This window comes from Oryx dammah, unplaced genomic scaffold (genome assembly GCF_014754425.2).
Source record: "Oryx dammah isolate SB20612 unplaced genomic scaffold, SCBI_Odam_1.1 HiC_scaffold_28, whole genome shotgun sequence".
Taxonomy (NCBI): Eukaryota; Metazoa; Chordata; class Mammalia; order Artiodactyla; family Bovidae; genus Oryx; species Oryx dammah.
The window spans coordinates 27,536,945-27,552,284 of NW_024070212.1; the positions used below are offsets into that span (position 1 = coordinate 27,536,945).

The following is a 15,340-nucleotide window of genomic DNA, read 5'->3' on the forward strand; positions in this document are numbered from 1 at the left end:
TCCCTGCCTGCCTCTTGTTAGGCCACCTGTGACTACAAGACCTTTTAGAACTAACAGCCGAGAAAGATGTCCTTTCCATTATAGAGGACTGGAATGCAAAAGTGGAAAGTCAAGAAACACCTGAAGTAACAGGCAAATTTGGCCTTGGGGTACAGAATGAAGCAGGGCAAAGGCTAATAGAGTTTTGCCAAGAGAATGCATTGGTCATAGCAAACACTCTCTTCCAACAACACAAGACAAGACTCTACACATGGACATCACCAAATGGCCAACACCAAAATCAGATTGATTATATTCTTTGCAGCCAAAGATGAAGAAGCTCTATACAGTCAGCAAAAACGAGACCGGGATTATTGCCCAATTCAGACTGAAATTGAAGAAAGTAGGGAAAACCACTACACCATTGAGGTATGACCTAAATCAAATCCCTTATGATTATACGGTGGAAGTGACAAATAGATTCAAGGGATTAAATTTGATAGAGAGCCTGATGAACTGTAGACGGAGGTTCGAGACATTGTATGGGAGATAGGGAGGGATCAAGACCATCCCCAAGAAAAAGAAATGCAAAAAGCAAAATGGCTGTCTGAGGAGTTCTTAAAAATAACTGTGAAAAGAAGAAAAGAGAAAAGCAAAGGAGAAAAGGAAAGCTACACCCATTTGAATGCAGAGTTCCCAAGAATAGCAAGGAGAGAGAAAGCCTTTTTCAGTGATCAATGCAAAGAAATAGAGGAAAACAATAGAGTGGAAAAGACTAGAGATCTCTTCAAGAATATCAGGGATATAAAGGGATCATTTCATGCAAAGATGGACTCAATAAAGGACAGATATGGTATGGACCTAGCAGAAGCCTAAGATAGTAAGAAGAAGTGGCAAGAATACACAGAAGAACAGTATAAAAAAGATCTTCATGACCCAGATAATCATGATGGTGTGATCACTCACCTTGAGCCAGACATCCTAGAATGTGAAGGTAAGTGGGTCTTAGGAAGCATCACACGACCAAAGCTAGTGGAGGTGAAGGAAGTCCAGTTGAGCAACCTCAAATCCTAAAAGAAGATACTGTGAAAGTGCTCCAGTCAATATGCCAGCAAATTTGGAAAACTCGCAGTGGCCACAAGACTGGAAAAGATCAGTTTTCATTCCAATCCCAAAGAAAGGCAATGCCAAAGAATGCTCAAACCACCACACAATTGCACTCATCTCAATGCCAGCAAAGTATTGCTCAAATTTCTTCAAGCAGGCTTCAGTAACACGTGAACCGTGAACTTCCAGATGTTCAAGCCGGTTTTAGAAAACGCAGGGGAACCAGAGATCAAATTGCCAACATCCACTGGATCATTGAAAAAGGAAGAGTTCCAGAAAAACATCTATTTCTGCTTTATTGACTATGCCAAAGCCTTTGACTGTGTGGATCACAGTAAACTGTGGAAAATTCTGAAAGAGATAGGAATACCAGGCCACCTGACCTGCCTCTTGAGAAACCTGTATGCAGATCAGGAAGCAACAGTTAGAACTGGACATGGAACAACAGACTGGTTCCAAATAGGAAAAGGAGTACATCAAGGCTGTATATTGTCACCCTGCTTATTTAACTTCTATGCAGAGTACATCATGAGAAACGCTGGACTGGAAGAAACACAAGCTGGAATCAAGATTGCCAGGAGAAATATCAATAACCTGAGATATGCAGATGACACCACCCTTATGGCAGAAAGTGAAGAGGAATGAAAAAGCCTCTTGATGAAAGTGAAAGAGGAGAGTGAAAAAGTTAAAGCTCAACATTCAGAAAACGAAGATCATGGCATCTGGTCCCATCACTTCATGGCAGATAGGGAAAGAGTGGAAGCAGTGGCTGACTTTATATTTTTGGGCTCGGGATTCACTGCAGATGGTGACTGCAGCCATGAAATTAAAGGACGCTTTCTGCTTGGAAGGAAAGTTATGACCAACCTAGATAAGCATATTAAAAAGCAGAGACATTATTTTGCAAACAAAGTTCTGTCTAGTCAAGGCTATGGTTTTTCCAGCAGTCAAGTATGGATCTGAGAGTTGGACTATAAAGAAAGCTGATTGCCAAAGAAATGATGCTTTTGAAATGTGGTGTTGGAGAAGACTCTTGAGAGTCTCTTAGACTGCAAGGAGAGCCAAGCAGTCCATCTTGAGTTCAGTTCAGTTCAGTCACTCATTCGTGTCTGACTCTTTTCAACCCCATGAATTGCAGCACTCCAGGCCTCCCTGTTCATCACCAACTCCCGGAGTTCACCCAAACTCATGTCCATCTAGTTGGTGATGCCATCCAGCCATCTCATCCTCTGTCATCCCCTTCTCCTGCCCCCAGTCCCTCCCACCGTCAGGGTCTTTTCCATTGAGTCAACTCTTCACATGAGGTGGCCAAAGTATTGGAGTTTCAGCTTTAGTCTTTCCACTGAACACCCAGGACTGATCTTCTTTAGAATGGACTGGTTGGATCTGCTTGCAGTCCAAGGGACTCTCAAGAGTCTTCTCCAACACCACAGCTCAAAAGCACCAATTCTTCCGCGCTCAGCTTTCTTCACAGTCCAACTCTCACATCCATACATGACCACTGGAAAAACCATAGCCTTGACTAGATGGACCTTTCTTGGCAAAGTAATGTCTCTGCTTTTGAATATGCTATCTAGGTTGGTCATAACTTTCCTTCCAAGGAGTAAGCGTCTTTTCATTTCATGGCTGCAGTCACCATCTGCAGTGATTTTGGAGCCCCCCTAAAATAAAGTCTAACACTGTTTCCCCATCTATTTCCCATGAAGTGATGGGACCAGATGCCATGATCTTCGTTTTCTGAATGTTGAGCTTTAGGCCAACTTTTTCACTCTCCTCTTTCACTTTCATCAAGGGGCTTTTTAGTTCCTCTTCACTTTCTGCCATAAGGGTGGTGTCATCTGCATATCTGAGGTTATTGATATTTCTTCTGGCAATCTTGATTGCATCTTGTGCTTCTTCCAGCCCAGCTTTTCTCATGATGTACTCTGCATATAAGTTAAATAACAGGGTGACAATATACAGCCTTGACATACTCCTTTTCCTATTTGGAACCAGTCTGTTGTTCCATGTCCAGTTCTAAGTGTTGCTTTGTGACCTGCATATAGGTTTCTCAAGAGGCAGGTCAGGCGGTCTGGTATTCCTATCTCTTTCAGAATTTTCTACGGTTTATTGTGATCCACACAGTCAAAGGCTTTGGCATAGTCACTAAAGCAGAAATAGATGTTTTTCTGGAACCCTCTTCCTTTTTCGATGATCCAGAGGATGTTGGCAATTGATCTCTGGTTCCTGTGGTTTTTCTATAACCAGCTTGAACATCTGGAAGTTCATGGTTCATGTATTGCTGAAGCCTGGTGTGGAGAATTTTGAGCATTACTTTACTAGCGTGTGAGATGAGTGTAATTGTCTGGTAGTTTGACCATTCTTGGCATTTCCTTTCTTTGGGATTGGAATGAAAACTGATCTTTTCCAGTCCTGTCACCACGCTGAATTTTCCAAATTTGCTGGCATATTGAGTGTAGCACTTTCACAGCTTCATCTTCTTTTTGGATTTGAAACAGCTCAACTGGAATTCCATCACCTCCACTAGGTTTGTTCATAGTGATACTTTCTAAGGCCCACTTGACTTGTCATTCCAGGATGTCTGGCTCTAGATGAGTGATCACACCACTGTGATTATCTTGGTTGTGAAGGTCTTTTTTGTACAGTTCTTCTGTGTATTCTTGCCACCTCTTCTTAATATCTTCTGCTTCTGTTAAGTCCATACCATTTCTGTTCTTTATTGAGCCCATCTTTGCATGAAATATTCCCTTGTTATCTCAATTTTCTTGAAGACATCTCTAGTCTTTCCCATTCTGTTGTTTTCCTCTATTTCTTTGCATTGATCGCTGAGGAAGGTTTTCTTACCTCTCCTTGCTAGTCTTTGGAACTCTGCATTCAGATGCTTATATCTTTCCTTTTCTCCTTTGTTTTTCACTTCGTTTCTTTTCACAGCTATTTGTAAGGCCTCCCTGGAAAGCCATCTTGCTTTTTTGCATTTCTTTTCCATGGGGATGGTCTTGATCCCTGTCTCATGTACAATGTCAGGAACCTCCGTCCATAGTTCATCAGGTACTCTATCAGATCTAGGCCCTTAAATCTATTTCTCACTTCCACTGTATAATCATAAGGGATTTGATTTAGGTCATACTGGAATGGTCTAGTGGTTTTCCCTACTTTGTTCAATTTAGGTCTGAATTTGGCAATATCGAGTTCATGATCTGAGGCACAGTCAGCTCCTGGTCTTGTTTTTGCTGACTGTAGAGCTTCTTCATCTTTGGCTGCAAAGAATATAATCAATCTGATTTCGGTATTGACCATCTGGTGATGTCCATGTGTAGAGTCTTCTCTTGTGTTGTTCAAAGAGGGTGTTTGCTATGACCAGTGTGTTCTCTTGGCAAAACTCTGTTAGCCTTTGCCCTGCTTCATTCCGTATTCCAAGGCCAAATTTGCCTGTTACTTCAAGTGTTTCTTGACTTCCTACTTTTGCATTCTAGTCCCCTGTAATGAAAAGGACATCTTTTTTGGAGTTCCAAAAGGTCTTACAGGTCTTCATAGGACCATTCGACTTCAGCTTCTTCAGCATTACTGGTACAGTCCATCTTAAAGGAGATCAATCCTGCGTCTTCATTGGAAGGACTGATGTTGAAGCTGAAACTCCAATACTTTGGCCACCTGATGGGAAGAACTGACTCACTGGAGAAGACCATGATGCTGGGAAAGACTGAAGGCAGGAGAAGGGGCAACGGAGGTTGAGATGGTTGGATGACATCACTGACTCAATGGACATGAATTGGTTAAACTCCAGGAGTTGGTGATGGACAGGGAGGCCTGGCCTGCTGTGGTTCAAAGGGTTGCAAAGAGTCAGACATGACTGAATGATTGAACTGAACTGATGACATTTTAGGGCCTGTCAGATAATCCAGGATAGTGTTACCATTGCAGGAGCTTTAATTCCATCACACTCGTAAAATCTCCTTTGCCTTATAAGGGCGAACAGTTTTCCAGTGGTTAGGATCTGGTTAACTTTGGGTGCCATTATTACCAACCACATATTTTAATGAAGAAGCAGCTTAAGGTTTTTTATTTGCACATTAATGCTTATTTTATTTTCCCAAATGGGTGTTATTTTCCCCCTATGAAATAACTCAGTGAAATAGCATTTTACCTAGCTCTTAACGCTTATTTCTTTCTTCTTATCTATGACATATGAATGAGTAGTTCCTGTATAGGCATCGTGTATAATTTCCTTATTTTTTTCTGAAAATATTTCTTAATGTTGTTGTTTTGTGTTGTAGTTGGTGTAATACGGTGCCCAGTATGCCGCCAAGAATGCAGACAGATAGACCTCGTGGATAATTATTTTGTGAAAGATACATCTGAAACTCCTAGCAGTTCTGATGAGAAATCAGAACAGGTATGCTTCTCAATTTTTCTTTATATTACTTTCTTCATATCAGAATGTAAGTTGTAAGAAAACATGCTTGAATTGTTACATAATTTTGGGTAGTTATGCCCTAGTTTCATCTTTCAATTTGAACGTGAAGAGTATCTTTATTCTACACCCTCAGACCTGGCTAAAAGAGATTAAAAGTTATGACTTAAAAATTCAAAGCTTGTGTCAATTTTGTGTTCTGAGACTTAGATTTTTTCCACATGAATGTTTGATCTGGAAGGGAAGGATTTTGTTGAAGAGAAATGGATAGCAGGATGATTTTATTCTAGGTACGGTGAATTGGTATATTTGAGAGTAAGGTAGAAGGGTTTTACTTGTTTGTTTTGTGGATCTATATTTTGTAAATTTAATGTGGGTTAGCATTTCTTTCCTCCTTTAGGTATGTACTAGTTGTGAAGACAATGCGAGTGCAGTTGGCTTTTGTGTCGAGTGTGGAGAATGGCTGTGTAAGACGTGCATTGAAGCACATCAAAGAGTAAAATTCACGAAAGATCACTTGATCAGGAAGAAAGAAGATGTCTCAGGTAAGAGAGAAGCCGTTTTAATGATTACTATTGATCTCTCTCTTTAGCCCCTGTAGCATTTGTACTTAACTTTACAAGCTTTTGATACCAATATCGGTAAGAATATATAAAGTTAGACGAAAGCTTTGTTTAGTTTTACAATATATGTTTTATTTTACTGCAGAGTCTGTTGGAGCATCTGGTCAGCGCCCTGTTTTCTGCCCTGTTCACAAACAAGAACAGTTGAAGCTTTTCTGTGAAACATGTGATAGACTGACATGTAGAGACTGTCAGCTATTGGAACACAAAGAACATAGGTACAGAAGTCGTTATCGCTTATCAAGAAATATTATTAAAAGTGCCTATAGAATTATTTTTCCTAAAACATTTTTTGTATGTTTTATGTCTTAGAGCAAGATACAGTTTTTGGTAAAATATTTAATGGTTTCTATATTCATATTTATATTAACAGCGGTAGCTCAGAGGTTAAAGCGTCTGCCTGCAATGCGGGGAGAGCTAATTGTCTTATGGACATTTGTTGAAAATGTATTAATTAGTACATGGATTTGGGTTGCAATAATAGAGTTATATTATTTCTTTATATACAATCCCTCTGGTTCCAATCCCTCTGGTTCAAACTCACTTTTTTTTTTTTCACGTGTTCTGTGGTATTTATCACAGGGCTATGGGCTTTGGGCTGTCATGTTAAAAGGTAATATTTTCATGCATATGACTGATAGCCATTTTAGCGTCAAAGCATGGAAATATACTGATTTCATGTCAGATTTAGTTTGTAGAAAAACGGGATTTATAAACATCTAAATAGCATAGTTACTAATTCATTAAAATATAGCTTTGTATTTCAACCCTCTTTTACCCTTAGAATGCAGTAATGTTCACTTACCACCAGCCTGTCACATCAGAACTGTTTTGGAAACTACTGAAGTTTCTAGTTAGTTGTTAAGTTCAATTAACCACACTTAAATGTTTAACTCTAGGATGTTTTAGAGCTTTTAATTTGTTAGAGCCATTGGAATTTTTAAAGTTCTCTTAAAGAGAGGATTCATGAATCCTATTCGCTAACAAGTATTGCACCCATAGTTTGTGCTGGGCACTTTTCTGAATGCCACATGTTTGTTTAATTCATACCAACCGCCCATGAAGTGTTGGTACTGATTTCTCAGCTGTTTCAAAGTGAGCAAGTCTACTCACAGAAAGCTTTAATAATGTATACAGTGTATCCCCATAAGTGGTAGTGCTAGGACTTGAATGTAGTCAGTTCGCCTCCAGATCTATTTCAGCTCATTTGGTCATTTTCTCCCATGTGATATTCAGAACATAGAATACAGTGTGTGGAATCTTTTAAACTTGATCTCATAAAGGTAATGTTCTGTTTTCTTTTAAAGATACCTTTCACTGTTTTACAGCCCATTTGGGTAGAAATACTACTTTAAACTTTCATATCCTTTGTTACAAAATGTTTCATCTTACCTACAAATTAGCTATTGTTTTATTGGAGGTGACTAATTTTGTAGATGCCTTCACTTTGGGTCCAGATCTTATCCTTGTCTTGTAATAAATCTCAGTAAGACATTAAATTACTTTCTCATAGCTGCTGTCAGGTTTTTGAGCTTTTAGACTTCTTGTGGCTTTTTAAATTGATGGTGTAAAGCAAAAATAATAGGAGCACAGCATTGTTTTCCCTGTGAAAGAATAGCTTCACCCACACCTCAGAGTTTAACCGTAATTCATCCTTCCTTTTCCATCACCACTTTCCTTTACTACTTGTATCTAAGTCCTGCTTATCTCTTGAATGTTCCTACCTTCTCTTTAGTTCTTTCACACTTTAGATTTCCTGGGTAAACTGTGGCAGAACCAATGGCATTGGACTTGAAAGCCTCAGCTCCTGTCGCAGCACATTTTCAGCCAGTGTCCTTGCTTTGAGGCTTACCTTGTCAAATTCGCTCTGTCTACACTGCTGCCAGTACTGTTTGGCTGACCTGTTGTGCCTCACTTAAAAACACCCTTCTGTGATACCACACAGAAGTGTTCAGGATATAGCATTCATTAGCGAGTCTTACCAGACTGTTTCCTTATCATTTGCACGAAGTTAGGAAACAGTCCTCAAGACTACCTCTCTTGTCATACCAACTTCAGGATTCAGTAAAAAACCATATATAGGGGATAACAGCATGCAGGTCAGCTCATTGATATGATTCATTATTACATTCTTCAGTTAAAGTGGTACCCTTCTAAACAGATTGCTTTCTGTACACTTTGGAACCACCATCCATAAACCATGCAGCTCTTTGTTAGCTAATAGCTGTTTTTAGAGTACCACCTATGTGATCATAGCATTCAGCAGTTCCTTTGGTATAGTTCCAAAGTCATGTTTAGAGGGAAAGAGAGGATAGTAACTCAGACAATAAATAATCTGCCTACAATGCAGGAGACCCTGGTGCAATCCCTGAGTCAGGAAGCTTCCCTGGAGAAAGAAATGGCAATCCACTCCAGTATTACTGCCTGGAGAATCCCATGGACAGAGGAGCCAGGCAGGCTACAGTTCCATGGGGTCTCAAAAGAGTTGGACACAACTGAGTGATTAACACTTTCACTTTTACCTGTTCATAAATATGATAAATATTTCATTGCATCCTCTTGGTTGCATGTTCCTGCACAAACCATCTCTTGTTTTTGTGGAACACTTCTGGACTCTGCCTTCCTTATTTGTTTTCTCCTGTTACCCAAGACATAAGGGGTATTTCAGGTTTCATGGTTATGTTGTGCCCTTCAGTCACGGTGTCAACCTCAGTGCTCAGTGGCAAACTAGTAATTCTCTCTTAAATAGCATATGTTTTACCATGGCATCCGGAAACTTTCTGGTCCAAAATCCTGGATCTCTGGTGAGTGGCACTCAGAGGTTTTTACCATGAGTTTCAATCTGCGTATGTGTTGCTAACACTTCCAAAATCATGTCTAGTTGTGGATCACAGGGTCCATAAGCATCAAGAGAAAGACTGCTTTTTGCTGTTCAGACATAGTTCGGGCCCTCATTCAAGTATGATTTTCTTTTGGGTGGTTGTATTGGTAAGATTCCCAGATGAGGAGTATATGTTCTTTAAAATACAAATATACCAACCAAATACTGGCACTACTTGTTTAGTTCTAGGGATGTAGGTGGCAGAAGCTGTTTTATTTTTTTTTTTCACCTGTGGAATGATAAAGCTGGCTCCTACCTAGGTTATTCCTAAGAATTTTCCCAGTTTGGGCAGGTCCTTGGAGCTTTGCTATGCTTGGTAACAGTCTTTTTGTTCATGTGTGTCACCGTTGCATTTAAGTCAGTCTTACCTTTATCTTTAGTTTCTGATGTTACCATGAAATCAACATAATATTATACTCAGGACCTGCATTACGTCTAAATCTCTTCTAAACAAATTATACCAGTAAGCTGGTGAATTGAAATAGCCCTGTGTTTAGTATAGTAAACATAAATTAGGGTCTTTCCACATGAAAAACTGCATTTGGCTTTTCTTCAGAGTTAGAGGGAAAAATTTTTTTTCATGTTCAGTCCCTGAATGCCACTTATTAAGTCTGCTGTATATATTTTTTCTACTGTTCAAACCATATCAAGGACTGCTGATGCTGTGGTGGCATTATTGAGTTCAAGCTTTAAATAGTCTACTGTTAACTGGATGAACCATTTACTTTTTTCACAGGGTGCACATGGTTATTGTATAAAGAGTTCATTGGTACAAATGAGAGCATAGCAGCTTCTCATTTGTCATTAAAGTCATAAAGTCTTTTTATTCATTAGGTATCCTGTACTGTCTCAAGTCGACAACTTCTGTGGACTTGGACAGTTTTAATTGTTCCCATTTAGCATGTCTAATCAAGACTTGCCTTAGGGTGAACATGTATGTCTTGTGTTTTACAATATTAGACAATATCAGTAATACCCATTCTAGTAATCATATAAGGAGAGATAAAACTATTTCACATAGTTTGTTCATATCAGTATGTTCCAGCTTTTACCCAGACTTTGACTTTAATGCTGTCAACCATCCCTCTCTTCCCAATCTAACCTTAATCCCCATTATGACTTCAGCAGGTTTTAGAATCATAGCACATTAGGCTCCCATGTCAGGGAGTCCCAGAAATGTCTTTTATCCAACCCCAGGCTATTTTACCCACACAAATGCGTATTACCTTGTGTTTTCCAGCTGGACTTTGAGCCAGAAGACCCTGGCCTCTCCTTCAGTTCTCAATTTGATTAATCCATGGAATAGTTGCTCCAGGGAGTACAAGGTCAGGTTCTCATTGTCATCTTTATTCTCCAGCTTTTAACATTTTTTCATACCAGGGTAAATATAACGGAGTTGTTTAATGCCTTTTACTATTGAGGACCAGCAGTAGCTCCCATTGGTCCTCCCCGCCCCCTAGAGTGCTGCATTAAAACCTTTGTTTCAACCCCATCATTGTTTGCTTTATTCATCTCTTCCCCTCTCCCCATTTTTAAACAGCCATCTAAAATTTTTCATCCTTTTGGGATAAATCCCTTGACTCTCTTGTTTGTCTTTTTCTATGTTCTTGTGAATCACCCCAGTTTTCTCAGCATCTGTAAGGCTCATAAAGCTGAGACAATAAATCTGATAAGGCATCTCAGATTATTGCTAGGCTTTGCAGCAGAAAAATTACATGGAGGTACCCATGTATAAGGGTCCCTCTTAACTGTATTATTTCAGAGAAGGCAGTGGCACCCCACTCCAGTACTCTTGCCTGGAAAATCCCACGGGCAGAGGAGCCTGGTAGGCTGCAGTCCATGGGGTCGCTAAGAGTCAGACACAACTGAGCGACTTCACTTTCACTTTTCACTTTCATGCATTGGAGAAGGAAATGGCAACCCACTCCAGTGTTCTTGCTGTGAGAATCCCAGGGACGGGGGAGCCTGGTAGGCTGCCGCCTATGGGGTCGCACAGAGTCGGATACGACTGAAGCGACTTAGTAGCAGTAGCAGCCGTGCTTGTGCGGGTGGAGAAGGCAATGGCACCCCACCTCAGTACTCTTGCCTGGAAAATCCCATGGATGGAGGAGCCTAGTGGGCTATAGTCCATGGGCTCGCTAAGAGTCGGACACGACTGAACGACTTCACTTCACTTTCACTAACTGTATTTACTTTGACCTTAGTAAGAGGCATACTCAGTAGATGAATATCTCATCTTCATAATGCTAATTTCTTAGGGCTTGAATAAGAAGCATGTCAGTCAGTTCTTCTGAGAAGTTCTAGTTGGTATTTATAGGAGAAGAACAATCACCTTCTGAGGGTATAAAAAACCTTTACAGGGGTTTTATCCAGTCCACTCAGCTAGCTGTCCCCTCAGGAATGACCTGCTGTGTATTGAGGTTTTGGATAACCATCTGTGGTTGTTCAGCAGTGAGTGGTGGGTCCCACATCAGCTCACACATTGCTCTTCTATTCTGCAGCATTTAAAATCAACAATATTGCCTCTTAAGCGTTGTCACTCTCACAGTATTTTCATAAAGGTATTTTCAGGAAGCATACAATGTCAGTCCACAAAATGAAATAATTCCTTAGCATTGTACACTCTGGTTTCATTAGTTTCTTGATTTTGTCTTTTCTCAACCTGGACTACATTGTTATTGGAAGTCTAGAGGTGCTGCCTGTTTTCCCAGTATAATTTTTCCATTTGGAATGGCCCTTAGGCTAGTGGCTGTAGCTCAGCCTGGCTGAAATCTTAAGTTTTGCCCAGTGTCAGGATCTGTCCCAACACACTCTTCATTTTAGCTAGTACAGATGACAATATCCAAGGAATTGTTTAATTACCTTGTTTCTTATTAGTTTGCATTTCCTTGTTTATCCAGTGAGTCAACTCCTAGGGAGTTGGATCTAGTTTCTAAGTTCTTTTGGTAATTTTTACCTCTAATAACCACAGCTGCAGTTCCATTGAGTAGTCATCCAAGAATCAAAGGTTCATAACCCTTGTCATCTTTTCCTGCTCCTTCCCTACCACAAGTTTCAGTGAGTCAGTGTCATTCTAGTGAATGCCACTTTTGATGTTAACTATGAAGTTAGAGGACAATTCACAGATCCTCTCTTACTTCTGATACCAACTGTAGAATTTGGGGTGATATCCCCCAAACCGTTCACACTTTAAAATAAAATTTATCTTATTCATACTCACTCTGGCACCAGTTCCAAGTTCAGAATTTCCCAAGACTACCCTCAGATGTAATAATTTGTTACAACTCACTGAAAGCTGTATATTTACAGCTAACATTTATTACAGTGAAAGGATATAGATGAAAATCATCCAAGGAAAAGGCATGGGGCAGAGTCTAGGAGAGTTCTAAATGTGGGATTTCCAGTTGTCTTTTCTCAGTGAAATTCTTAATGTAATTAACTCCTAGCAATGATGTGTGACAGCATGAAGGGAATATTGCCAACCGAGGAGGCTTGCGTGAGCCTTAGCATCCAGGATTTTTATTGGAATTATGTCATGTGGATACAGATGGAGTTTACTGTCCATGTAATTGACCTGTCTCCAGCCCTTCCTGAGATTGAGCTGAAGACCCTACAATAAATCATATCATTGGCATGTGGCCTTAAGGCCCCAAGTTGAAACAAGGGTACTTTTGTCAGGCAGTACATTTCAAGGGCTAGAGATGCCCTTCCAGCTGCTGAGGGCAAAGGCCAGACGTCTCTTTGGGCAAAGTTAAATTCTTACAATCTGTTATCTCCTATTTATACTCTTAACAGTTTACTTTTCTTAACGTACAGAACACTGTCAATAGAACTATTTCTTTTATTGTTGTTTCTTTTTATTTTTTAAAATTATGACAGTATATGATAACACATTTGCAAAAGACTTGGAAAATACAGAACAAAGTTACATGTGAAAGTGAAGTTGTTCAGTCGTGTCCGACTCTTTGCAACCCTATGGACTCCTCCCAGTCTCCTCCATCCATGGGATTTTCCAGGCAGGAATACTGGAGTGGGTTGCCATTTCCTCCTCCAGGGGATCTTCCTGACCCAGGGATTGACCACGGGTCTCCCACATTGCAGGCAGGCTTGTTACCATCTGAGCCACAAGGGAAAAACTATATGTAAAAAGTTAACATATAGTTCCACTATATATAGTTATTTTTTCAAGTAGATAAATTAAGATTTTTAGTTGGAGTTTTAATATCAAACTCTCAAAAATTAGAATGAATAGCCAGGAAAGTAGAAGGGTGTAGTAGACCTGAAAAGCACCATGAACCAATTCAACATAATTACAAATTATATAATTTCTACACAATAGCAGGATACAAATTCTATTCAAGTTCCCATAGACTATAAACCAGGAGACACTGAAACATATCCAGGGATGTAAAGCATGGTGCAGAAATTCCATGGTCTGAAGGTATTGAAATCATGCAGAGTCTGTTTCAAGAACTATTTCTTAAAGCCAGTTCACTTTGGTATCTTGACTTCCTTTCATTCCAACTTATCTACTCTATTTCCATGTCTGGACTTAAGGCCTTTTAGAGCTAGTTCAAGGGGCTCAGTTTCTCACATGCTTATTAATCAAATTGGGTTTCCCATCTCTTCTTGATTCATTGATGTAATTGTGACAGTACATATTTTCTTAGAAAATCCCACCATCTAGTAGAGATTTAAAAAATGTATTTCCTTAGAAATAGACCATAAAAGATTTTACGGAAATCTGTGTTTCTATCTCTTTCTTATTTATAATGTTGAACAGCTAAGTTTATTTCCTTATTGTTTATTAGCATAGCCATAGATTTGAGTCATTGGTCATTTTAGCAATCTAATTTTTTAAATAGTTTATTATATTTTTAAAGAAATAATTCTAATTCTTACAGTTCTCTTTTGTTTTTATTCTTTCCTTAGCTTGATTTTGTTATACTTTTTGTAGGCTCTTATGATGAATCTTGATTTTATAAGAAAGATGTGAATTTTTTCTTGATCAAACTTTAGCCTCATTCCAGAAGCATTACTAACTTATATGTGTACTCAGTCACGTCCAATTGTTTCTGGCCTTATGGACTGTAGCCTACTAGGCACCTCTGTCCATGGGATTCTCCAAGCAAGAACACTGGAGTGGGTTGCCATTTTCTCCTCCACGGAACCTTCCCAACTCAGGGATTGAACCCATGTCACTTACATCTCCTGCATTGACAGGAGGATGCTTTACCACACTGACTTACATATTCTATATTTATATTTTTTAGTCTCTTCTCACGCACCCGTTCTTTTAAAGGTGATTGCTACATAGTATAGTGATACAGATGGTGAACTCTGGTATGTATGTGCATGAGTGTGTATCTTTCAAATCGAGAAAATTTAGTAGTACCACCCTAAAGTGGGTGTGAAGTTTGAATTGAGAATTGTACCCATGAAGTGCTTAACACAGTAAGGGCTCAGTAGCAGTCTGACCGTTGTTATATTTTGTTTATGGTCATGCTGCCAGGCTTTTCAGAGTTCCCTAACCAGATATTGAACCTGGGCCCTTGGCAGTGAAAGCACGAAGTTCTAACCACCAGACCAGCATGGAATTCCTTATTTTTCCTAAAAACACTTTATTGAGATTTTTGGTTTTTTTAACAGTCCCATTGTTTTCAAAAAAGGAAAGCATCTATAGAATTTTTAAAAATTACTATTTATATTTATTTGTTTTTGACTGTGCTGGGTCTTTGTGGCTGCAGTGGCTTTTCTCTAGCTGTGGCAAATGGAGACTACTCTGTAGGTACAGGGCACGGCTTTCTCACTGTCGTGGCTCCTCGTTTCAGAGCAAGATGCGAAGGTGTCAGTAGTTGCGATTCCCAGACAGCACAGGCTCAATAGTTGTGGCTCATGGGCTGAGTTGTTCTGTGGCATGTAGGATCTTCCTGGATAAGGGATTGAACCCATGTCTCCTGCATTGGCAGGTGGATTTTTTTTTTTTTAATCACTGAGCCACCAGGGAAACCCTGCATCTATAGAATTTTATGAAATTTTTTTATCTCAAAGTACTGCATAGTTTCTAGCTAAACCATGGGGTTATTTCTCCTCTCTCTAGTAATTCTGTTCACAGTAAATAAGTATGAAAAATGTCTAGGGTTTCCCTGGTGGTTCACTGTTTAATAATTCACCTTGCAATGCAGGAAACACTGGTTTGATCCCTGATCTGGAAAGATTCCACATGCCAGAGCAACTGGGTCCATGTGCCATAAATACTGAGCCATTGCACTCTACATCCTGTGGTCTGCAACAAGAGAAGCCTGAGCACTGCAACCAGAGAAAACCCAAGTGCAGCCA

At 39.7% G+C, this 15,340-nt stretch overlaps 1 protein-coding gene across 2 annotated transcripts in view; it reads left to right on the top strand.

The window, feature by feature from the left end:
* The window catches only part of TRIM33 (tripartite motif containing 33), a 140,423-nt gene that overhangs the window by 53,764 nt on the left and 71,319 nt on the right, over positions 1 to 15,340 (top strand). For both annotated transcript variants that reach the window (XM_040230986.1, XM_040230988.1), the window contains exons 2-4: positions 5,361 to 5,479; positions 5,898 to 6,042; positions 6,206 to 6,338. In XM_040230986.1, the coding sequence (XP_040086920.1) occupies positions 5,361 to 5,479; positions 5,898 to 6,042; positions 6,206 to 6,338 (397 nt within the window). The remainder of the gene's footprint in view (positions 1 to 5,360; positions 5,480 to 5,897; positions 6,043 to 6,205; positions 6,339 to 15,340) is intronic.